Source organism: Barbus barbus, assembly GCF_936440315.1.
Source record: "Barbus barbus genome assembly, chromosome: 31".
NCBI classification, from domain to species: domain Eukaryota; kingdom Metazoa; phylum Chordata; class Actinopteri; order Cypriniformes; family Cyprinidae; genus Barbus; species Barbus barbus.
Genome location: NC_136759.1, coordinates 26208678 through 26234198, shown reverse-complemented (window position 1 = coordinate 26234198; position 25521 = coordinate 26208678). Strand labels below are relative to the sequence as shown.

The following is a 25521-nucleotide window of genomic DNA, read 5'->3' as shown; positions in this document are numbered from 1 at the left end:
AACCAACAAAATAACAGATTTATTTAACAAACCAAATAATAGTTGAACACAAGTTCCGGAAAACAAATAACACAAAAGGGTGACGCGTGCGAGAGAGATAAACTCCCCACACACACCACCAAAACAGGGGAAAGGTGAGAAGCATAATGAGGAAAGACTCCGGGCCCAGGTGTCCTCCATCTGCTTTCGGACTGCAACCCCGCCCCACTGAAACACACAAATAAACAAAACCACACAGCAGCCAGGTATGCAGGCCGTCACACTCATCAATTACTGAGATCAATCCCAGCAGTGAACCATTGAACCAGTCTCTATGGTTTTTACCTGATCTTAGATCCCCAGTAAAAGACCCTACAAATGAACACTTTAAACAACTAAAGAACACATATTATATAGACTTATTATTATACACACTTCATATTTAATTTATTTGATGATTTGTTAGTTGCATTTAATATACATAACAATTAAACATTTGCATTGGGTTGTAAAGGCTTCTCTAGTGTGCAGGGCTTAGGATCTGAGCCTATAACAGTCCGGTCTAGTTTGGTTTCACTGTCGGGATCCTAAAAGGCATAAGGAGGCAAAAAAGGCCAGCATAATACTATAGTGATGAAAAGGAGAACAAAAAAGCAAATGTAAGATTATGAAAAAAAAAAAACAAAAAAAAAAAAACAAGGGGAACTGAGGAACAACAAACATTTCAGTCAAACCACACAAATCTTTATGTAAACTATAAAGAGTACATGTGTAAAACATAAGTACAACCAAGCTACTGAATAAAAATTGACATTCTGACAAAGATACACAGGTGTACACTATGCGGAAGTCTTTTTCGGCAAAAAATCTGATGCACATATAAATTCTCCTGCCCCTTCACATCTGTCATAATAATTTGAATTTACATTTACAGTTTAAATGAACCATAAATGTCATATATTTCAACAGGGAATCTTAACATTTATTATGAATGTCTTAAATAACAAACTTTAAAAACACGAGGGCAGATCCATTTAGAGCAGCTGATGATGCTTTGAAGTGACTCTTCAGAGTGGTCAAGAATATTCCAATGTACAAATAACCGTTCCTTTGATTCCTCTGTCCTCATTTTCTTTCCTTGCATCCTTCCCTCATATCCTAATGAGAGTGGAGCTAAGATGCAAGGAAAAGAAACAAGGTTGCACAAGTAAGAAATGAGAAGCACCCCAGGAAGGAGTGGATGGAGGAAGCAGTCAATTGGACTTTTCCACTGTCTGGTACGACTCGGCTCGGCATGGTTCAAAACGGCACGGCACGGCTCAGTTCGGCTTGGTTTGCATTTCTACTGCAGTTTAGTACCGCTTTAGAGTGGGCGGGATGATTCACATGTCGTTATAGTTGCGCCGCCTCTACTGCCGTGAATCCTGACAAACTTTTTAATTCTGCGTCGCCAGAGGTGGAAAGTCCAGAGATCAGTGCTGTACACTGAGAAAATAGTCACTATGAGTTTGTTTGATTACATGCGAGATAACTTTTGTTTCCTTGTTTCATTGATGTTTAGCATAATTAACCCTGTGATTTTACAGCATACAAGCAAAGTATTTCTTTAATAGTAATAGCGAACTAATTTTTAACCTATATAACCTATGTAACGCATATATAAAAACTTGAACTCCAGTGCTTTTTAGACACACACAGACATCAAGAACCAGTATATGAATCTCAACAATGGTGACAATGATCAAAATGCTTCATGCTACAATGCATGAAAAACTCCCATCATGCAATGCAGTATGAATAATTATTGTCACTACTATTGAGGATCATATGATAAATATCCATGTCTAAAAGCCTAATCATAAATAGGATTTTTTTTTCTCAATATAGAAGCATTATGGTGCATTTTAGGAGTTTTTTAAAAGGCAGATGTAGTTAAACCAAAGAGAGAAACACTAAAATCAGAGAGATTTAAACAAAGAACTTTAAAACGCCAAAAGCATAAACTAATCTGCTACTTCAAGGTTTGATTCATCATTGCACAAACATTTGCTGTGAAAAAATATTGCAATTGACAAAAGGCTCACGAGCCCAACTAAAGCAAACACTGACCACAATTATGGTGGCAATGTTTTTTTTTTGCTTTTTGCTTTTTGCTTCCAGTTCATTTCATCCAAGGCTGTGGCTGAAGTCAGTTGTAGTTCTTGTGTCTCTCTTTTCTTCAGTGATGTTGATTGTTAACAGCAGCTGTTCATCACTAATGCACAATCAGCACTTAATTAATCACTTAATTATATCATTAACTTTAACTCTTTGAGGACTTGGGTTATGACTTGAAGACTTGTTTCTGACTTAAAAGGAATGTCTTGGTTCCTCCTCTGGTGAAATCAGCTGCTGAGTTCATGGATGGAACAAAAATATGGCAGGACTCTTACGCTTTGGCCCCTGGACTTTCCACCTCTGCGCGTCGCTCCATCACGCTCTCACTGGATCCACTCCTCAGCAGGGCCGATTTTTTGTCCCAGTCCAGCCATGCCTGATCTCTCAGCCTTTATTTGCTACTGTAAATGTGTTTGATGAACACACCATTTCAACAGCCAGCAATGATAATTTAATTGTAATAAGAGATATGAGCCCAATTAATGGAAACACCAGTCACCATTATGGTGACTTCAAATGAAACAAACATTAGATTTAGACCTCTAACAGATATAAAATCAGTCTGGTTAGTAATAAGTGAAGATGATAATGCTATTTGAGGAGTTGTTTAATCCTCCTCTGCTGAGATCTTCAGAGATTTAATATATTTTATCTTCAGCTGAATTCATCTAAGGCTGTGGCTTAAGTCAGTTGCATTTTTTGTTTCTATTTGCCTCTTTTTTTCTGTTCTCTTCTTTCCTTCAGTGATTTTGCTTTTTAACATGCTTAGACAAGCTGAGAGGACTTTATAAATAATCTATGAATATTTTGTGGCTCAGATAAGGTCCAGTGTGGTTTATTTCTTTGCTCTTGGCTGACATGTGGCATTGCTATGGCCTGCTTTTGGCCCAGATCTGGCAAACAGTAGTGGTCTGCCCAAATGCCATCGTTTCACACTACATGTGGGCCAGAACATCATTCCAAATGTGCCAGATGTGGGATGGATCTGGGCCAACAATATGTTGCTATCTGGGAAAGTGGATATTTTTTGGCCACTGAAAATTTTTACAAATGTATCCGTTTTCTCATTATCCAAATATTTTTAAACCGAAAATGAAGAAATCAAAAGAAAGGTTTATCATAAACCAAAATCCAAAAGGATATTAAGACATCTTTAAGACCTCTTGAGTTATAATCATGCAAAGTTTGGGAAAACACACACTTTCTCACAAGATTGAAATTTGCAACTTGCAAATTGCCCCTTTCTACACAAGTTTTCTTTTTAATAAATGTACTTGTCCTCTAGCAATTGCAAAATGATAGAGAAGCACACCACAAAGCACAATAACACAAAAAACATCTAGTCCTCATTCACGGACAGGTTGTCGTCTCCTTGTAGTTACAGTAAATTGTGCTCTGAAGGTCTTGCAAAAGAAAAAGTACATAAGTGGATCCAAGGAGGCATTTAGTGCTGCAAGGACGATGGTGAGCTCTGTCAGGATGTAGAATGGCTGGGCTGCTGTACAATCAAGCAGCAGGGGTTTGATGAATACATAAGGTAATTTCACCAGGTGATAGGGAACAAAGCACACACAGAAAATGACCACTAGCACTAGCATGTTGTGCTTAGACCTTTTGAATGTTTGGCTTCTGAAACTGACCTGTGAAGAGAGCTGAACTTGTCTGAGCTTTTGATGAGTCTTCCAGTATAGGAGAATCAGAGATACCAGAACAACAATGAAGCCCACAAAGGTCACACAGTGGATGATTTTGTAGGTCACACTGAGCTGGGAACTGTGCCGGGATTCACAGGTAAACGCATCAGGCATTTGACCCCAGAAGTTCTGTAGAAAGAGGGTCAAGTAGATGGAAGCCATGGCTAACAAGGAGAGCCAAATTGCTGCAGAAATGTAGTAGGCGGTATGGACTGTCTGCAGAGCATGAGCCTCCACCGGCTGGACAATCTTCAGGTACCTGGAAAAAAATAAAATAAAATAAAAATAATATATATATATTTAATCGTGTACACAAGAGTATATAGTATAATATAATATAATATAAAATAATAGTATATTATAGTGTATACAATAGTATAATATAGAGGTCAATGATGACCACACTGGCTGGTGACCAATTAATCAACCAATAGTTTTTAAAATGAATAATTAATGAAAACTAAAATAGTGCTGAACCTTATATATAAAAAAAAAACATCCTTTTAAAGTAAAATAAAAATATTAGTATTAATATGTGCAATTTTGAATGTGCACTTTTTTGGAGTGAGAGACTGAAGGTGATTTATTATGAGGCGCCACGTAGGATTTAAATCAAACTTCGCTTATCAATACATACATAAAACACGTGCAAATACACCTATAAATTACTCGCATATACATGTATACTGTTGGATGTTCAAAATATATATATATGAATTACACATGCACACTAATATGAAATCCATACCAATACATATTATGTTAGTAATGAATGCATATACACTTGTGAATAACTTGCATATACATATAAACTTAACGCATGCATACACCTATAGACACTCACACATACATACAAAATAAAATTCACAAACGTATTCAATTCTGATGAGAAACACGCATGCTTTAGTTGTGTATATATGTATATGCAAGTGATTTCATATGTGGATGTGCATGAACTTTTCAGTGTAAACGGAAGACATTTCCCAAAAGCATCAGAAGCATAAGTAGATCCTAAGAAACCATTGCCACATTATTACATTGCATAACATATCATTATTACTATATATAATATTAAATCTGAAAAATGCATCACGATTTATACACAAATATGAAGCAGCAATAATAATCAGAAATGTTTCCTGAGCAGCAAATGATATTAGATTTATTTGGCATCATTTTAACCAATAAAACATCAACATCTGATCCTCTGTAAATCTCAGTAACAGCAGGTGTTCATCACTAACGCACAATCATCATTTAATTAGACACTTAATTATCTAACTTTAAGTCTTTGAAGACTTGGGATTTCAAATTCAAATTCAAATTTTATTTGTCACATACATATACATACGTAGTACGACATGTAGTGAAATGTATTGTACGACTGTCCAACAAATTGTCCAACAAAATTAAGAAAAACCTCAAGTTTACAAAAATACAAATAGAAAAAGTACAGTAAACATATATACAGAAATAAACTAGCAATAAAATAAAATAACAAATAGATATGAGAATAAAAATAGATATGAGGAATAAAAAATAGAATATGATTCTATATAGATTCTATAAAAAGTAAAGTGTATGTCAGTGATAAAGTGTCCGTGTGCTGTGCTGTGCAGTAAAGTGTATAAGTGAGTAAAGGAATACTAAAGACAAAGACAAATGGTATGTAAGTCCCACTCATTTATCCTTACGTAACCTTTTACAAATTAGTGCAGATTGTACTTGAAAAATGTGCAAAGTGGAAGTGTGGGGTGATGTGATTAGAGTGGAGAGTGGTTAAGACTCCGAATGGCCTGCGGGAAGAAGCTCCTCCTCATTCTCTCTGTGTTCGCCTTCATGGAGCGGAAGCGTCTCCCTGAACGCAGCAGAGAAAAGAGTCCATTGTTGGGATGGCTGAGGTCCTTCACTATCTTCCTGGCCCTGGTCAGGCACCGCTTGCTGTAGATGTCCTGCAGGTCAGGGAGCTCGGTGTGAATGGTACGTTCCGCTGAACGCACCACCCTCTGGAGGGCTCGTCTGTCCTGCATAGTGCAGTTCCCGAACCAGGAAGTGATGCTGCCCGTCAGGACGCTCTCGATGGTGCAGGTGTAAAAAGTCTTAAGCACCCGAGAGGGAAGTCTAAAGTCCTTTAAGCGTCTCAGATGGTACAGACGCTGCCTGGCCTTCTTCACCAGGGTGCTGGTATGACAGGACCAAGTCAAGTACTGCGTGATGTGAACACCCAGGTATCTGAAGCTGTCCACTCTCTCCACTGGAGTCCCGTTGATCGTGATCGGCTGGTATGACCGCTCCTGCTTCGTACTGAAGTCCACTATCAGCTCCTTAGTTTTGCTGATGTTCAGGTGTAGACTATTCACCTGGCACCAACTCTCCAGGTTCTTAATCTCCTGTATGTAGGCCGTCTCGTCGTTGTCTGAGATCAGGCCCAACACAACAGTGTCATCAGCAAACTTGATGATGGTGGTGGAGTTGGAAGTGGCCACGCAGTCATAAGTGTACAGTGAGTACAGCAGGGGGCTCAGAACACAACCTTGAGGGGCTCCAGTGCTTAGGGTGATGGAGGATGAGGTGTGTTTACCCATCCGTACGGCTTGCTGTCTGTCCTTCAGGAAGCTGGAGATCCATTGGCACAAGGATGTGCTGAGACCAAGGACCTCCAACTTGGAGGTGAGTGTGGAGGGAATTATGGTGTTAAACGCTGAACTGTAGTCCACAAACAGCATTTTTACATAATTCCCTTTTCTGCAGTCCAGGTGACTTGTTGTGGTGTGGAGGAGGTGTGAGATGGCATCCTCCGTAGAGCGGTTATGTCTGTATGCAAACTGTAGTGGATTCAGTGTGTCTGGTAGTGATGCAATGATGAAGTCTCTGACCAGTCTCTCAAAGCACTTCATCACCACTGATGTGAGGGCTACAGGGCGATAGTCGTTTAGGCAGGTGGGCTGCGGTTTCTTGGGGACAGGAACAATGGTGGACTGCTTAAAGCATGAGAGGACTATGGACTGTTCCAGGGAGAGGTTGAAGATCTCGGTGAACACCGGTGCTAGCTGGTCAGCGCAGGCCTTCAGAACCCGACCTGTGATGCCATCTGGTCCTGTTGCCTTCCTGATGTTCACTCTCTTGAATGCCCTCCTCACGTCATGCTCCGTGATGGTGAATACGTTGTCCTCACCGGCTTCCTCAGCGTGCATGTAGTTAGCACTGCTAGCGCCGTTAGCGTGATTAGCTGCAGCCTCGAAGCGAGCATAAAAAGTGTTCAGCTCGTCAGCCAGAGAAGCGTCCGCATTCCCCGATCTGGAGGGTGGTGTTTTATAGTCCGTGATGGTTCTAAGTCCCTGCCACAGACTCCTAGAGCCGCCATGTTGGAATTGCGACTCTAGTTTCCTCCCGTAGCGCTGCTTCGCCTCCTTCACCGATCTGCGCACGCTGTAAGATGCAGCCTTGTAATCATCCGTGTTCCCGGTGATGAGCCCTGTGTTGTAGGCAGCGGAGCGGGATCTCAGGGCGTCGCGGATGGTTTTATCCACCCACGGCTTCTGGTTGGGAAACGTCCTGATGATGGTTTTCTGCACCGTATCATCCATTAGTTTCTCTATAAATCCCACAACCGCTTCCGTAAACAAGCTGACGTCATCAGACCTGCGCCGGAACATGTCCCAGTCTGCGTCATCTAGTGCGTCCTGCAGAGCGGCCACCGATTGGTCCGTCCAGCGTTGGACCTCCCTCTGCACCGGGGCTTCCTGTTTCAGCCTCTGTTTGTAAACAGGCATGAGGAAGATGGCGGCGTGGTCCGATTTCCCAAACGGTGGTTGTGACTGTGCCTTGTAGCTGTTCTTGTATGGGGTGTAACAGTGATCTAATGTCCTTTCGCCCCTGATGGGGCAGCTGATGTGCTGATGGAAGTTCGGCAGTGCACGCTTGAGGTTGGCACTGTTGAAATCTCCCAAAACAATGAATGCGGCGTCCCGGTGCTGTGTCTGGTGAAGGTGTAGTGTTTCATGTAAATCCCATATCGCAGTGTCCGTGTCCGCTTGATTTGACTTGAGACTTGTTTGTGAATTGAAAGGAATGTCTTGGTTCCTCCTCTGGTGAAATCAGCTGCTGAGTTCATGGGTGGAATAAACTTATGGCAGAACTTTTACTCTTTTACTCACAAAAAAGGTTTGCATTGATTGTCACCATTGTTGAGATTAATGCACTGATTCTTGATCTTTGTGTGAGTCAAAAAGACACAACTCAAAACACTTCCTATATAACAGAAGAGAAGAATGATAATACCTGACTGTAATAGTATCATGAAGCTAACGTTCTCACAAAACATTTTATCTTACAGTTAAGACTTCTGCTAAATAACAATAGACGTTATTAGCTAAGAGCCCTGTCTTAAAACCTATTCACCAACTGGTTAATGAAAAGGATATAATCAAAGGAAAATTTGAAGTTGGCATAATCTCCAAACCCTGAAGGCGATACCTTTTTGAAAGCTGATTGTTGTCAAATGTTTCTAAAATGTTTATATTCCAAGGCAGATTGCCAGCAACAGCCATTTTAGGATAGTTGTGAGTTGGTCTTAGTGACTTAGGACTCCTCTTCACTACCCCTAATGTTTCACAGATTTAGGAGCTAGTTTTAGTCCTAAAACGCTTTGTGAAATATTCTTGGAGTAAAAATTTACGAGTCCTAAATTTAGAACTGACACGCCCACTATTTTCAAGATTTTCTCTTAAATTGGCAAGTTAGGAGCGACTTTTAGCCTTAAAATGTTTTGCAAATACGGACCCTGATCTAATCAAGATCATCTGATCAGTTTCTCTTACAACAAATGTGCTTCAAAAACACACAGTTGTAACAGTCAGAGAAAAATTAATTTGAAATATTCAAGGATCAAGAGTCCATTCGAAGTCAAAACACTTATCTCCACAACAGTGACTTCTTTATTTTCAATAAAACATTAACATCTAAACCTCAGTTAATTCTCAATAAGAAATTGAGTATGAAATAAAGTAAGACTGGATTGTAATAAGTGTGAGAGAAATTTATTAGTGTTTAAAGTTTTGTAGCTGCAAGTCATGTGACATTTTATTTATATTTGTAAGTTATTGTTTCTGTTTTTGTGGTTACCATTGTGCTAAAGAGTAGAGCTGTCAATTGTAATTTTCACGTTGCTGCAACTTAAAATATATAACTTCAAATCATAATTTCTCTTTGAATCAAAATTCACTAATCAGCATGGAGAAGGTGTGCATGTTTTGAATGTGTTTTTTTCTGAGTTTTACTAGAAGTTGTATGTTGGGTCAATATAACGGATTTAAGTTTAAATAATATCCTCTTGTTTTGTGTTACATAATCTTGATTGAACTAGATTACAGCGACAAAATTACAATTGTATGTAGTATCAGATAGAAATACCTTCTTAAAGCAACATCTGCATAGTTTCAATTTTTACAGTGTAGTGCTTTGGTTTTAAGATAAGCGCATTATAATTAAAATGTATTATTATTATTATTAATGAATGTTAAATTGAAAAACACTCTAACACAGAACAATAATTCTACAGCTTTTATTAACCTTACTCTCTAAAAAGTGCTGGGTTAAAAAAGGCTGGGTTAACCCAATGTTTAAAATATTTAACCCAACTTTCTGGGTGGTAACCCAATCGCTGGGTCAAAACAACCCAATAGTTGGATTTGTCTTTTTTAACCCAGCGCTGGGTTATATTTAATTTTTAGAGTGTAGTTAATAACAAATGCGCTGTTACTGTAAAGTGTTACCATTTCACATAAATCCAAACAGTCACGCTTAACGATGGCCAGGGTGTCAATGCCTGGCAAAAGTTCACTTAGAAATGAACAAAATAGCGTTGATGAGTTTGAAGTTTGGTGTTTGGAAAAAGGAAAACGGAAAGAGCATGATGTATATTACAGCTCTCTATATGAAGCATAGAGACATTATTAGAGTCAGAGAAAGACATACGTTTAGCTGAAAAATGCATAATTTTCAATATTCCATCCTACTGTGAAGTCAGTATGCAGATTAACAATGACAAACAACATTGACAAACAAAGCCTGACTCAAGTCTTCATGCTGATTATTTGTCAAAACTGATTGGTCAACCTCTATTTTCAACTACCTTTAATCATTAGGCTACATTTAGGGCAGGGCTTGAATTCGTAACAATAATGATGATCTCCAATCTGATTCATTCTCAGGAACCAAATACATTTGTGCCACCTGTTACTTAACAAATTCTGATAAAATGGAGAAAATGTTAGTTTTTCAGTAGGCTGTGTCTCTGTTCATCACCATTAACGGGTTTTATTTATGTATCTGCAAAAACATGCTCATTGATTAATGGTAAGTCCCCTTTCTATCCACCTCTTTAAAAGAACATGGCCTAATGGATAGAGAGTTGGACTTGTAACCCAAAGGTCGTGGGTTCGATTCTCAGGTCTGGCAGGGATTGTAGGTGGGGGAGTGAGTAACCAACACTCTCTCCACCCTTAATATCACAACTGAGGTGAGACCCTTGAGCAAGGCACCGAATCCCCAACGGCTCCCCGGGTGCCATAGCAATGGCTGGCCACTGCTCTGGGTTCATTACTGTGTGTACGCTTGGATGGGTTAAATGCAGAAAACAAATTTTGAGCATGGGTCACCATACTTGGCCACACACCACTTCCCTTAATGTTAAATCTATGAAAATGGTTTAGCACATGACCCTATAGTTCCACTTTACAGTGTCACAATGACTGTCTTGTCATTGCCTCACCCATTCAAGTTAATGAGTGGGTAAATGACATGAAGCAGTGCTCATTTTCTACATGCAACTAGTGATGGCCATATGAAGCCTCATGAAGCTTTTCAGCCAAGTGGTTCACAAAAGGGTTAATTTTTGGTGGCTTCATTTGCTCACAATACCACATGGTTGCCAAAGAGTGTAGTAAAACAAGCAGATATATTACAGACTGATGTGGATAGTCCAGAGGTCAGAAAGTAAAAGTCCTGCCATATATTTATTCCACCAATGATCTCAGCAGCTGATTTCACTAGAGGAACCAAGTCATTTTTTTTGCTTGTGACCTTTCAAGTCACAAGCAAGTCTCAAGTCAAATTCATAGTCCTCAAAGAGTTAAAGTTAATGAGATAATTAAGTGACTAATTAAATGATGATTGTGCGTTAGTGATGAACACCTGCTGTTATTGAGAATTACAGAGGATCAGATGATGATGTTTTATTGGTTAAAATGATGCCACCATCATGGAGATCAGTGTTTGCTTTAGATGAGCTCTTGACCCTTTTAATATTTTGAAGTAATTTGCTTTTAAGCAATTGCAATTGCAATAGTGTTTCACAGCAAACAAATGTGCATTGTTATAAACATGAGGTAGCCGATTAGCTTACACTTTCTGCTTATAAATCATTTAAATGAACATCACGAAGGTGCCTCTCTTTGGTTTGTTGACTGACATTCAGCTATGACTGAACTGTGACAAAAAACATCCTGTTAAACAAATGCAACTGTAATGCTTAAATATTGAAAAAAAAAAAAGAATTGTTTCAGCTCAGGCTTTTAGACATGAACACTTGTTATACGATCCTAAACAGTGGTGACAATAATTATCCATTCTGCAGTGCATGATGGGAGTTTTTACTATGGTGTTAACCAGCATGCATTGCAGCATGTAGCATTTTGTTGAGATTCATATGCTGGTTTGTGATGTTTGTGTCTGTCTAAGTAGTAGCTTTCAAGTGTTTATATGCATTACATATAGTAGATTTTAAATGAATTCGTTATAACTGTTAGAGCACTATTATCGCTGTATGCTGTAGTTTCACAGAATTGATTATACAAAACCTAAACCTATAAATGCAATAAAAATAAATTTTGGATGTAAACAGGTCAGCAATTGATGATTACTACATCATCTAAAACCAGCTGACAGCTGCTCACTGTAGAGCACTGATCTCTCTGCTTTATAACACCACATGCATTGCTACAGAGAGAGATCTAACACAGGAGTCAAGAGCCCAACTAAAGCAAACACTGATCTCCATGATATCCTTTTAACCAACAAAACATCAACATCTGATCCTCTGCAATTCTCAATAACCGCAGGTGTTCATCACTAATGCACCATCATCATTTAATTAGTCACTTTATCTCATTAACTTTAACTCTTTGAGGACTTGACTTGCTTATGACTTGAAAGGAATGTCTTGGTTCCTCATCTGGTGAAATCAGCTGCTGAGTTCATGGGTGGAACAAAAATACGGCAGGACTTTTACTCTTTGGCCCTTCGACTTTCCACCCGTGCTGCTGCCTAACTGTTGTGAACAAATTACCTGGGTTTTAATTGCCACGTGACTAATAACTCTTTTGTAGCAGGAACATTACTTACTTACAATCGATAATGTTTCTGGAAAAGAAAAATGCACATTTTTGTGCTTCTGAGAAATTAAATAATTGACATGCATTAGGTGTATACCTGTTTGCAGCAATAAAGTCCATGAAGAGAATGCTTGCATACATGTTTAGATAGAATGCTGTTGCTCCAAAGCTGCAGTAAATATTGCTCATTATCTCTGAATTATTGGCGTAGGCAGCAATGCGCAAAGGTAAACAAAGGCACAGGAAGAAGTCAGCTGCGACCAGGTTCTTCATGTAGACTGTGACGCTGGACTGAACGTTCTGATTGGAACAGAAATACACCCGTATCGCGACGCAGTTCAGCACCAGACTGACAAGAAACAGTAGTGCATATGCAAATATGAAAACCTCGTTAGCTGGAAGTTTACAAAGAGCTTGTGTTGTATTAGTCGTGTTTGGTTTCATGGTGAATTTGGTGAAAGTTGTGAAGTTGGTTGCAGGCACTGGAGACTCCATCTATATAAGAAAAAAAACAAAAAAACTTTTTTTCATTTATTTATTCGAACTCTGGTCTCACTCATTATGACTTTGAAAAGAATACAAAAAAACCCACTTAAATTGTCTCGGTTACATATGGTTACCCTTTTTCTCTGATGGAGAGAACAGAGACATTGTATCAAAAGTCATATACTAGGGTCGCTATTGCACAGCAAATTCCCTGGTGTTAAATCAACACCGCTCAGTGTTCATATGAGAACCACCAGTAGGGTGTTAAAAGTAACACAGAAGCAGTGTTAGAGTTAATTAGATACTTAAGAAAACAAACAGCAAAAACCATAGAATTAAAGTAAAATCTTCTTATTTAAACAAGCTGAAAACACTGTTATTTTACAAGTGTTTCCTGAATTATTATGATCGAACACTTTCAATGCAGCAAAAACGGTCAAATGACTAGGAGCAAAGGATGCCAAATAAAAACCTTCAAATAAAAGTAAAATAGTTTTAACTGACGGCAAGTACAATACTTCAACTGCTCAGAATTTTACTGTAACAAATATGCTTTAAAAACACACAATTACAAAATAAAAACTAATGTAAAAAACACAGATCTCCACAACGGTGACATCAAACTTTATAATTGTCAATAAAACATCAACATCTATACCTATAAGAAGTTTTGTATGAAATAATTAACGTCAGACAAGTTTGTAATAAGTGAAGATGAATTGATTACAGATACATCAACATCAAACAAAGTATTCAGATTATAGTTACATTTGTAAAAAGTGGGAATACTATCAGGATTACAGTTTCATTTAAAATTAAATAACTATTTGACATAATAAAGCTATATTTAGTGCTGCTTCATCACCCTGGTTCTGTTGACACTCATGTTGACTCATATGAGCCATCTGCTGGTGCGTGCAAAAATAACACCCGTCTACAATTCTCCTCAAACGCGGGATGAGACGCTTAAATGAGATGCTTAAATTAATCATGATGCTTCCAGCTGGGAAAAATGTTTTCTTGTCTGGAAATTCCACAGTTATTTTGTTTTCAAAGAGGATAAAGGAAATAACATAGTTTTACAGCGTAATGCAGCATAATATATGCATGAAAACTCTGATTTTAAAGGTGCAGTAGGAGATCTTGAAAAATGCTAACTTTAGCCTGATAGCACTGAAAGCGCTATAAAACTATACAATTTTATAGTACAGTTAGTAACAGTACTACAATACCAGGAAGGAAGGTCAGGTTGTTGAAGTTTGCCTGCCATTTTCGTGTATTCTGACGTATACAAACTGGGTGCGCAGAGGTATATGCAAATACATATGTTGACAGGCAGGTAGGAAAATAAATAAAGTGTTTTGATTGGACAAACATTTCTTGGACCAATGCCAGGGGTGTCAAACTCAGTTCCTGGAGACCCACAGCCCTAGAGAGTTTAGTTCCAACACTGCTCCACCACCCACACCATGTAGTTTTCAAATAAGCCTGAAGGATGTGATTAGCTGGATCAGGTGTGTTTAATTAGGGTTGGAACTAAACACTGCAGAGCTGTGGCCCTCCAGGAACTTAGTTTGACTCTCCCGACCTACGCCTCCCACAGAATATATAAATAAATTTAGACCACTTAACTTAATAATTGCTATCGGGATGTGAAGTCTCAAGACTTTCAACCAGAATAACAAAACAATTTTTTGAGGACAATCACTTATTGCACCTTTAACAAATTAAGCTACTCAACCAACTTAAACATTTGCAGGTATGACTAGCATGGAAGTCATGTTAGCTGAAATGTAGTGGTTGTAAGTGATTTAAAATTCCATGGTGTGCATGACTGCAGTTGCGTGTAAGTTTTCTAGCAGAAAATGAGCTGGAAAATGTAGAAATTAGCACACGAGTCCCCACACCCAGGATCAGTCAATGAAATAAAGAAAGATCACAGCATTTCACGTAGGTTTCAACATGTAAGCTTATTTTAAAATAGACTAATATGTACAGTCCCCTCCATAAGTATTGGAACAGTAAAGACAAAATTGCTCTGTTGGCTGTGGAGTCAAGACATTTGCAAATATGATTAAAAAATGAATATGAGACAAAACTACAGAATGTCACATTTTATTATTAGCCGTTTCAACACACACATGTTTTACCAAATAAAAAGAACAGCACTTTTAGAGTTCATCCCACTCATTGATGTGAGCATAAGTATTGGGACAGTTGAACATAAGGCAGATGTAAAAGATTAAAAGCTATTATTTAGTTGCAGATCCCTTGAGCACAATCACAGCAGTGAGTCTGTGACCCATAGACATCACCAGACTCTTGGTCTCATCCTTTGAAATACTTTTCCCAGCCTTTAATGAAGCCAATTCCAATTGTTGCTTGTTTTGGGGAGTTTCTGCTTTTACTCTCCTCTTCAGCTGGTGAAATTCATGTTCAATCAGATTTAAATCTGGAGGTTGACTTGGGCAATCTAAGACTTTCCATTTATTTGCTCTTATAAATTCCTTGACTGAACTGGCAGGGTGTTTTGGGTCATTGTCGTGATGCAATATGAAGCACTTCCCAATGAATCTGGTGGCATTTTCTTGAATATTGGTAGGCAAGATGGATTTGTGCCCTTCCAAATTCATTCTGCTACTGTCATCATACATTAAGTTATCAGTAAAGTTGAGAGGGCCTGTTCCAGAGGCAGCCATGCATGCCCATGCCATGACACCACCTCCATCATGCTTTACAGATGAGGCTGGATGCTTGGGATCATTGCAGTTCCTTTTTTTTCTCCACATTTGTGCATTCCCATCACTTAGATAAAGGTTCATCTTTGTCTCATCGGTCCATAAACACAGTTCCAAAACTCTTCTGGCTCACCTTTGTGCTTTTTTTCAAACTCGAATCTTGCCTTTCTATTTTTGGTGCTGGTCAGAGGTTTGCATCTTGCTGTGTAGCATCTGTAATTCTGTGTCAAAGTCTCCTGAGGACAGTAGATTGTCAGAGCACCACCCCAGCTTTCTGGAAGTTGTTGGTGATTTTACAGACACGTCTTTTAGGGTTCATTTTCACAGCTTTTATGATTTGTCTGTCATCAACTACTGTTGTTTTCTCAGCTGATCAGGTCGTTGTTGGTTGCTGGTGTCGCTGGTGGTTTCCAAACTCTTGATTTCTCCATGCCCTTTGTTTTTGCTAGAGCTCTAACTGACTTCCTCTTTTCTTTTAGCATCCAAATTGCTTGCTTTTCTCTCAAAGTCAGCTCCCTCATCTTCATCCTGGTTTGTGTGTGTCATCATCGAATGCAAGATTCAGAATGCAGAAGTAATGGATATAACTGATACGACACATTCCCTGCTTTTAATATCTGAAGAATTAATGCAACAGGACACAGCTGATCACTTAGAAAGACCTGTGAGGCAGCTGTTCCAATACTTATGCTCACATCAGATAGAGGGATGAAACTCTAAAAGTGCTGAACTTCTTAGCTGGTAAAACATCTATGTGTTGAATCACCCAATAATAAAATGTGACATTGTGTATTCTTGTCTCATATTCATCTTTTAATCATATTTGTAAATATCTTGACTCTACAGCCAACAGAGCAATTTTGTCTTTACTGTTCCAATACGGAGGGCACTGTATATGGTGTAAATTTTTAATGTTATGTATGAATTATATTTATTATTTCCTTAAATAAAGAAATAATAATAATAATAATAAAACTACTAAACTGTATTGCCACTAGATGTCTGCATAACATTTTATATAAATACATACATAACTGTCACGAATCTGGTCCATGCTCTCCCTGTCAACCACCACTAGAGGTCACCCGTTCACCACAGTGACTTTTACACTCACAGCACATTGGACTCCATTTCCCACAATCCATTGCACAGATCACAGCTGTCACCATTCACACATCACACACACCTGATCACCATTTTCCAATCACCACCACACACCATATAAGCCTGGGACTTGCTCTTGCACACCGCCGAGTATTGTTAGCCCGTCTACCTTACAAAGCGTTTCCCTGTTTTCTGAGTTAGTCTGCCTGTGTCTTGTTTCCTGCCCGTGTTCCTGGATTATTCTCTCTGCCTTGCCCTGTCTGGATATTGTACGCTGATCGTCGACCACGCCTGTTTACTGACCACTCTTCTGTCTTGCCCTCAACATACCTGTTTGCTGGTTATTCGACCCTGCCTGTCTTGACCATGTTTCATAATAAAGCTTTGCATATGGATCCGCACGTCTCACGTCTCGTCAGCCCCGTAACAGAATACTCGGCCACACAAGGATCCAGCGGCTTTTCCAGAGAACATTGGCCAGGTATGGACTGTGCACGACTGTTATTAACCCTCGAGCAGGGCTCGCGACCGCTCGAGGATTATATTCAGGAGTACTTAGACCTCGCCTATTTTTCTGATCTGCCGGACTACGCACTTATTGACTTTTTTTGTGAAGGCATTAACCAACCACTCAAATCACGTTTAATCCGTGAGGGTCCCCGTGCATCACTCGCTCAGTATATGGATTATGCCTTGCTGTGTGTGGGCTCTCCGTTCACTGTGGGTGTCGCGGAGGAACCCAACACCGCACTCACTCGCAAAATGGTGGCAACAACAACACCCCTTCAAGTCTCCGCTGTCAAGCCAGAGTCTGCTCACGTCTCCGCTGTCAAGCCAGAGTCTGCTCACGTCTCCGCTGTCAAGCCAGAGTCTGCTCACGTCTCCGCTGTCAAGCCAGAGTCTGCTCACGTCTCCGCTGTCAAGCCAGAGTCTGCTCACGTCTCCGCTGTCAAGCCAGAGTCTGCTCACGTCTCCGCTGTCAAGCCAGAGTCTGCTCACGTCTCCGCTGTCAAGCCAGAGTCTGCTCACGTCTCCGCTGTCAAGCCAGAGTCTGCTCACGTCTCCGCTGTCAAGCCAGAGTCGGCTCACGTCTCCGCTGTCAAGCCAGAGTCGGCTCACGTCATGCCTGCCCAGCCAGAGTCACACCACGTCTCAGTGCTCCAGCCAGAGTCACGCCACGTCTCAGTGCTCCAGCCAGAGTCACGCCACGTCTCAGTGCTCCAGCCAGAGTCACGCCACGTCTCAGTGCTCCAGCCAGAGTCACGCCACGTCTCAGTGCTCCAGCCAGAGTCACGCCACGTCTCAGTGCTCCAGCCAGAGTCACGCCACGTCTCAGTGCTCCAGCCAGAGTCACGCCACGTCTCAGTGCTCCAGCCAGAGTCACGTCACGCCTCAGCTCCTCAGCCAGAGTCACGTCACGTCTCAGTGCTCCAGCCAGAGTCACGTCACGCCTCAGCTCCTCAGCCAGAGTCACGTCACGCCTCAGCTCCTCAGCCAGAGTCACGTCACGCCTCAGCTCCTCAGCCAGAGTCACGTCACGCCTCAGCTCCTCAGCCAGAGTCACGTCACGCCTCAGCTCCTCAGCCAGAGTCACGTCACGCCTCAGCTCCTCAGCCAGAGTCACGTCACGCCTCAGCTCCTCAGCCAGAGTCTCTTCACGCCTCCGCCGAACTGCCAGAGGCTGTTACCACAGATTCAAGGTCAGTCCTTCGAGTGCTGATATCCAGTGTGATGGACCCACCACTGATGTCAGTGCGAGTAGCTGGCATTCCCAGGGCCCCAACCCTGGCTGTTACAGAGACTGTTCCCCTGACCTCAGTGCTTCCCGTTATGGCGGTTGCCATTTTGAGTGTGTGGGCTGCACACTGTGCTCCTGAGGCCTCTCCTGTCAACGAGTGTGCTGCTGAGGCCTCTACTGTCCACGAGTCTGCTCCAGTGCCTCCAGAGGTGGCGGCTTCCGCTGCAGAACCTCCCGAAGTGGTGGCACCTACTCCTGAACTTCCTGTCTGCCCTGTCACGGCCACGGAGGCTGTTCCTGACCTCATGGTCTGCCCTGTCACGGCCATGGAGGCCGTTTCTGACGTCACTGTCTACCCTGTCACGGCCATGGAGGCCGTCCCTGAACTCGCTGTTTGCCCTGTCATGGCCACGGAGGCCGTTCCTGTACTCGCTGTCTGCCCTGTCACGGCCACAGAGGCTGTTCCTGAACTCACGGTCTACCCTGTCACGGCCACGGAGGTCGTCCCTGAACTCACTGTCTGTCCTGTCACGGCTAAAGAGGCCATCTGTGAGCTCTCACCCTGTCCTGCCACAGCCATAGAGACCGTCCATGAACTCTCGACCTGCTCGGTCACGGCTCCTGTGACCATGGGGACTCTCTCTGTGGTGTCTGTCTCTGTTCTCCCCAGATCCCTGATCCTGTCATGGCTTCCTGACCAGTCCGCTCTGCCGTGGAGATACTCTGCCCTGTCTACGCCACACTGGTGGGCTCCGGCTCCGTCTACTCCGCCGTGGTGGTCAGTTGTCTGGCTCTGGGGGTCTCCTGCTCCGCCCAGGTGGGCTCTGGTCCCGTCCTGCCCTGCAACGAAGACTCTCCCAGTGTTGTCTGTCTCTGCTCTCTCTGTGTTGTCTGTCCTTGTTTTCCCCAGATCCCAGTCTCTGTCATGGGTTCCTGCCCTGTCTGCCTCCCTGTGGTGGTCTTCTGCCCGGGTCTGGTGGTCGTCTGCCCCACCGTGGTGGTCATCTGCTCCGCCGTGGTGGTCCTCTGCTTTGGTCTGGTGGTTATCTGCCCCGCCGTGGTGGTCTTCTGCTCGAGTCTGGTGGTCTTCTGCTCCGCCCTGGTGGGCTCCGGTCCCGTCTGCTCCGCCCTGGTGGGCTCCGGTCCCGTCTGCTCCGCCCTGGTGGGCTCCGGTCCCGTCTACTTCGCCCTGGTGGGCTCCCGTGCTGTCTGCTCCGCCCTGGTGGGCCTCTGCTCTGTCGGTCCTGAACTGGCCTCTGGCTCCGCCCTGGTTTCCTGCTCTGCCGGTTCTGCCTCTGTCCCCGGTCTTCCCACATCCTCAAGGACCTGGCCCTCCGTCCCTCCCCCTGTTCCGCCTCCGCTCCACCGCCCTCCTGGATTGTGTAGGAGCGTCTGGAAGCCGCTCCTTGGGGGGGGGCTATGTCACGAATCTGGTCCATGCTCTCCCTGTCAACCACCACTAGAGGTCACCCGTTCACCACAGTGACTTTTACACTCACAGCACATTGGACTCCATTTCCCACAATCCATTGCACAGATCACAGCTGTCACCATTCACACATCACACACACCTGATCACCATTTTCCAATCACCACCACACACCATATAAGCCTGGGACTTGCTCTTGCACACCGCCGAGTATTGTTAGCCCGTCTACCTTACAAAGCGTTTCCCTGTTTTCTGAGTTAGTCTGCCTGTGTCTTGTTTCCTGCCCGTGTTCCTGGATTATTCTCTCTGCCTTGCCCTGTCTGGATATTGTACGCTGATCGTCGACCACGCCTGTTTACTGACCACTCTTCTGTCTTGCCCTCAACATACCTGTTTGCTGGTTATTCGACCCTGCCTGTCTTGACCATGTTTCATAATAAAGCTTTGCATATGGATCCGCACGTCTCACGTCTCGTCAGCCCCGTAACAATAACGGGCTGAAATATCTAGATGGTGAAATAAGATTAATAAGTTATTTATCCACAATAAATAAATACAACATTCCAAAACTTTTATGCTAAACTTTATTCATCTGATAATAACATAAGACAAGAGGATATTAATTAATTTTTCAATAATATTCAACTACCAAAACTTAACACAGAACAAATCAGCACACTGGACAATTCAATCACAGAAAAAGAACTTTATATCGCCCTGAGCCAAATGCCTAATAATAAAGCACCAGGACCCGATGGCTTCCCTGCTGAGTTCTATAAACACTTTTGGTCCATTTTATCTCCATTATTCATCAGAGCAGTAACAGAAATAAAAGAAAACTCAATATTACCAGTGCACATGAACACAGCCACTATTTCACTCATCCCCAAATCTAATAAAGATCCAACCCTCCTGTCAAACTACCGTCCTATTTCTCTCATCAACGTAGACATTAAAATAATCAGTAAAGTTCTTGCACATAGAATTTAAAAAATTATCCCATGTATAATTCACCCAGACCAGACCGGCTTCATCAAAGGTAGGCAGGCATCCAACAACATACGCAGATTATACGATTTAATCCATTATTCATCACTACAACAGGAAAACACCATTATAGTTACTTTAGATGCAGAAAAAGCTTTCGACAGAGTCAACTGGAACTTTTTATAAATAATTTGGCTTTGGGGAGTCATTTATTCATTGGATCAAGATTTTATACACATTACCTTCTGCCACAGTCACCACCAATGGACTAACATCACAAAGTTTCACACTGCACAGGGGGACCAGGCAAGGATGCCCACTCTCTCCTTCTTTATTTACCATCTTCATTGAACCCTTAGCAGCAGCCATCCGCCAGAACCCACTCATCAGAGGAATCCACACACCCCAAGCACAACATAAGATTAGTTTATATGCTGATAACATTTTACTCTTTTTGCAAAATCCTCAATCATCTATGCAAGAAATAACTAAAACCATTGATTTATACACTACAATCTCAGATTATGCAATAAATTGGAATAAATCCTCAATTCTTCCACTACATCAAACCAAATGGGATGTGGCCGCCCAGATATCACCCATCCCTCTATGCACAGGTCACATCACCTATTTAGGCGTTAAGGTTTCCTCCAGGCTGTCAGAGCTGACTGGACTCAACTTCACTCCTTTACTGAAAACATTAGAGGGCGACCTTCAACGCTGGCTCAATTTACCACTTTCCATCCAGGGAAGAATAGCTATAATTAAAATGACAGTACTCCCAAAAATAAACTACCTATTCTCAATGATCCCAACCCAACCTACTCTCACTTGGTTCAAATCTTTAGACTCCATCATCACCCGATTCTACTGGAAAAATAAACCACCACGGATAAAACTAAGCACTTTACAAAAACCAAAATCTTTAGGAGGCTTAGAAGCCCCACATTTTTACCATTACTCACTAGCAAACCAACTTCAATACATTTATAAATGGACCCACCCCACTCAGTCAGACATCATATGGTTAGATATAGAACAATCACTCTGCGAAAACTTACGCATATCAGATATCCCATTTATCAGTCAGTCCATTAAATACCACCCATGCTTTAAAGCCTTGACAATAGCTTCGGCTCTGACAGCCTGGTGGAAATATCTCCAAATCACAAACACCAATCAGGTTCCATCTAACCTCACCCCGCTCTGGAACAACGCTGACTTTACAAGCAATAAAAAATCACTCAATTTCCATAAATGGGCAGAAAATGGTATCACCATAACTTTACCAACAATCAAATGGGAAAAAGACCTTTCTATTGCTCCCAATGCTGATTTCTGGACTCAAATCTATAAAAATATTTATTACATGACTAAAAATGCCAACCTTCAGCTAATACAGTATAAAACTCTTCACAGAACACACTATACTGGGGAAAGGCTGTCTAAAATGGGATTCACATCAGAAACTTGCTCGCACTGCTCACAAAATTGTCCGGACACATATATCCACGCCACATGGCATTGCACACCCATTAAACACTTTTGAAAAGATATCATTGAATCCCTATCTTGGACACTCCTTGTAGCTTTAGCCATCGCCAAGAAAACTCTCTTCTTGAACTGGAAATCCCGAAACACTATTCACATAGCACATTGGAAAAATTTGCTCACAGAATACATCTCCCTAGAATATTTTTCACCTCCTTACAATACTTCGGAACCACAACACTCCAGATCAGACCTCTTTCAACTTTTACAAATGTGACACGCTGATTCTGATTATTTATTTACCCGCATTTTATTATATATATTTATACAAGGTTTTAGTAATACTACGAGTATTTTCATTACTACTATTATTTTTATTATTATTATTATTATTAATATCTTAGACATATTGAGCTGTTGATGGAATGATGTTTTGTATGAGGACGGTAACGGTTTAATGAAGATCATAACACTAAATATACTTAAAATATATAAATTAGGGCCGGGACTTTAACGCGTTAATTTAGATTAGATTAATTACACAAAAATAACGCGTAACATTTTTTTTAACACATTTTAATCGCACTTATTTTTGCACCGCGGAACGTTTCTCACTGGATGAGTTTCGGCGGACCGATTATACTGGAGCACCTACTAGCGTTCAGACAAAAACAAACCACAGTGAACATATGGACAAAGAAGCTGATGAAACCGCTTTGGTTGGCCCTGTGGATGGGAAATTTAAAAATCCATATGAAAAAACTTACTTCTCACTGTTCTCAGGTCAAATATTTATATGTGATTAAAATGTGATTCATTTCGATTAATTAATTACAAAGCCTCTAATTAATTAGATTATTTTTTTTAATCGAGTCCCGGCCCTAATATAAATCTAACTAAATCAGATTTGCCCCAAACATATACCATACGTTTTTAATGCACCGCATGCTGATTTTAATGCACCACACCCCTTCTTTTAATGCACCACCTCAGCTTAGACATATATACATATAGTTATCTCATCGTGAATGGGAGGAGAGAAGGAAGAAAAAAACAAAACAATATAAAAACAAATAAATAAAAATACACTGACACAGAAGTTAGAATAGGTGTGGTATGTGTTGGGTATACGCCATTATTACATTATTATTACTATTGTTACTATTATTATTACTTTTATCTCTACTGATATTACTGTTGCCGTCATCACAGAATATTATCATCACAATCTTTAGTATTTTCATTATTATTATTATTATTTTTATGCATGTTAATATTACTTAAATATTACTACTATTATTCAGATTGTCATGACTGTTTGCCTTCATCGCTGTTATTGTCATTGCTGGGTTTTTTTTGTTGTTTTTTGTGTGTTTTGTGTTCACCATATGTTGTATGTTTTGCACTCCTACTAATAAATAAAAAAAAATAGATTAATAAGTTATTAATAGTTTCAAATAGGTTTTATTCGTTTTAATTTTAAATTCATAATTAAATAAAAGTACTTTGGTATTGTTTTTTTTTTTTTACTTTATTTACATATGTAACGAAGTAATCCCAAAGTAATCAGATTACTTTACTTTTATATTGTGGTATTAGGATTACATTACTGAATATTTTTTTAATGAAGTAATTTGTAACCAACGGAATACATTTTAAAAGTAACCCTTCCAACCCTGGTTACAATTGTACTAAAGAGTAGAGGTCTTCACGGGTCCAAAAATTCGAACCCGAACCCTAAGAGACCCATAAATGTGCTGCACGGAACCGACCCGGACCCATGTTTTATTTGAAAATGATCGGCACATATTTCACAGCAAACTGCTAAATCAATAACAAGTTGCGAAAAAAAAAAATCTGATTAAAATACTGTTACTAGCTTTCTCATTGACTGCGATGCATACAATCCTCCTAGCTATAATAAATTTCCATCCATGTTAGGCTGTTCCTCTCTCTTGCCGACTGAAAGAGCTGTCTTAATCCACTCATTATTCCAGCTTTAAAAGTCTACTAGCTGTCACGGTTGGAGACGGATGACTAATGCAACTTCGCAGTTTTTTTTTTTCGTTTTTTTTCTCCATCTCGAGTCAACTTCAACTGTTGCGTTTACGCTACAACAACGATACTTATTGTTGGTTGTAATAAAGACTTGGAGCAATTATTTTTTTAGCAAAAAAACGCACAGAACAAGAAATGCGTTTCACTTTACTGCGTGCTTGTTTATTAATAACAGGTGCAGCTCCTCAGTTTTGTTTCAGCTTTGTATTTTCACATTAACTCCACCCACGCTTGGCTGAGGTAACGCGTGTTTTTTTTTCATCTTATTTCCCGCTCACACTTTTCTCATACTAATTTTACAAACTGTAAGTTACAAAACACACGCATGCTGACTGACACTGATCACTGGCGGGTGCGGTGTTCTCCGGTCGACTATTTAACACACAATGTTAAATAGTCCCGGGTCCTCTGGTCCTCCGTGAAGACCTCTACTAAAGAGTAGCGTCTGTGCTTCAGTCCTGGAAAAGACCAAGCATGTTGCATGTGTCTTTATTTACATTACATTAGCTCTCGTGTGTGTGCTGTTGTTAACTAATGTTTAACTGCAAAAGATTTACATTTTACAGAGAATGATTCATAATAATAATAGTAAATACCTGTAAAGCAACAGTGTTCTTTCAAACACATTTAAGAAAAAGTAGGACATAAATTAGGATATCTTACCTAAATTATATAGTTTTTGTTTGACAGCTGCTTCTGCCACATTAAACATTCTTCAGCCATTATTTCCATTAATGGTAAATATTTGGCACCCTGTGCTGTCATGCATTTCAGTTTTTATTTGTTGTTGTTGTTTTTTTACAGTTGTAATTTTTCTCACAGTGTATCATTATCTATTATATCAGTATAAACTTTACTCTATTATTTGAATAAGTGTAAACATTAAATTAGTTGCATCAATTAGCTGCTTTATCATATTAAACTTACTTTATATCCACTTGTAAGCCTTTGATCCAGCAGTTTGTCCAGCTTTCAGTGTGCTTACACAGAATTGAAAGTGAAGAAATAAAGGCAGATGCATCTAGATGTGTAAAGAGATACAGAAAGACATATTGATTTGAATATTTGCTGGTTTGCATTTCATATAACAAATGCAAAAATGTTCTCAGTTACTCAGTTATGTAATGACAGAACATGCACAAAGCTTATATTCTCCTATGCAAAACCACATACCACATATTATACATTTGACCAGTTTTAAAATTCAAATGCACGTCAACGCATGTAAAGCATGTATTGATTTGTCTTAAAACATTAGGCTAGTTCT

General features: G+C 40.5%; 1 protein-coding gene across 1 annotated transcript; it reads right to left on the bottom strand.

Moving 5' to 3' along the window:
• LOC306851052 (G-protein coupled receptor 87) lies at nucleotides 1–25253 on the bottom strand. Its single transcript, XM_079387098.1, has 3 exons — nucleotides 25182–25253; nucleotides 12321–12718; nucleotides 1–4089 (listed from the first exon to the last, which is right to left on the bottom strand). The coding sequence occupies exons 2-3, from the start codon at nucleotides 12716–12718 to the stop codon at nucleotides 3483–3485; spliced, it is 1005 nt and encodes a 334-aa protein (XP_079243224.1). The 5' UTR covers nucleotides 25182–25253; the 3' UTR covers nucleotides 1–3482.
• Between the last annotated feature and the right edge of the window lie 268 nt (nucleotides 25254–25521).

Coding starts and splice junctions, on each gene's coding strand:
- LOC306851052 (XM_079387098.1), bottom strand. CDS start 12,718: ATGGAGTCTCCAGTGCCTGCAACCAACTTCACAACTTTCACCAAATTC. Junction 4,090..12,320: donor GACTTTATTGCTGCAAACAG/GTATACACCTAA, acceptor ATTTTTTTCCAG/GTACCTGAAGATTGTCCAGC.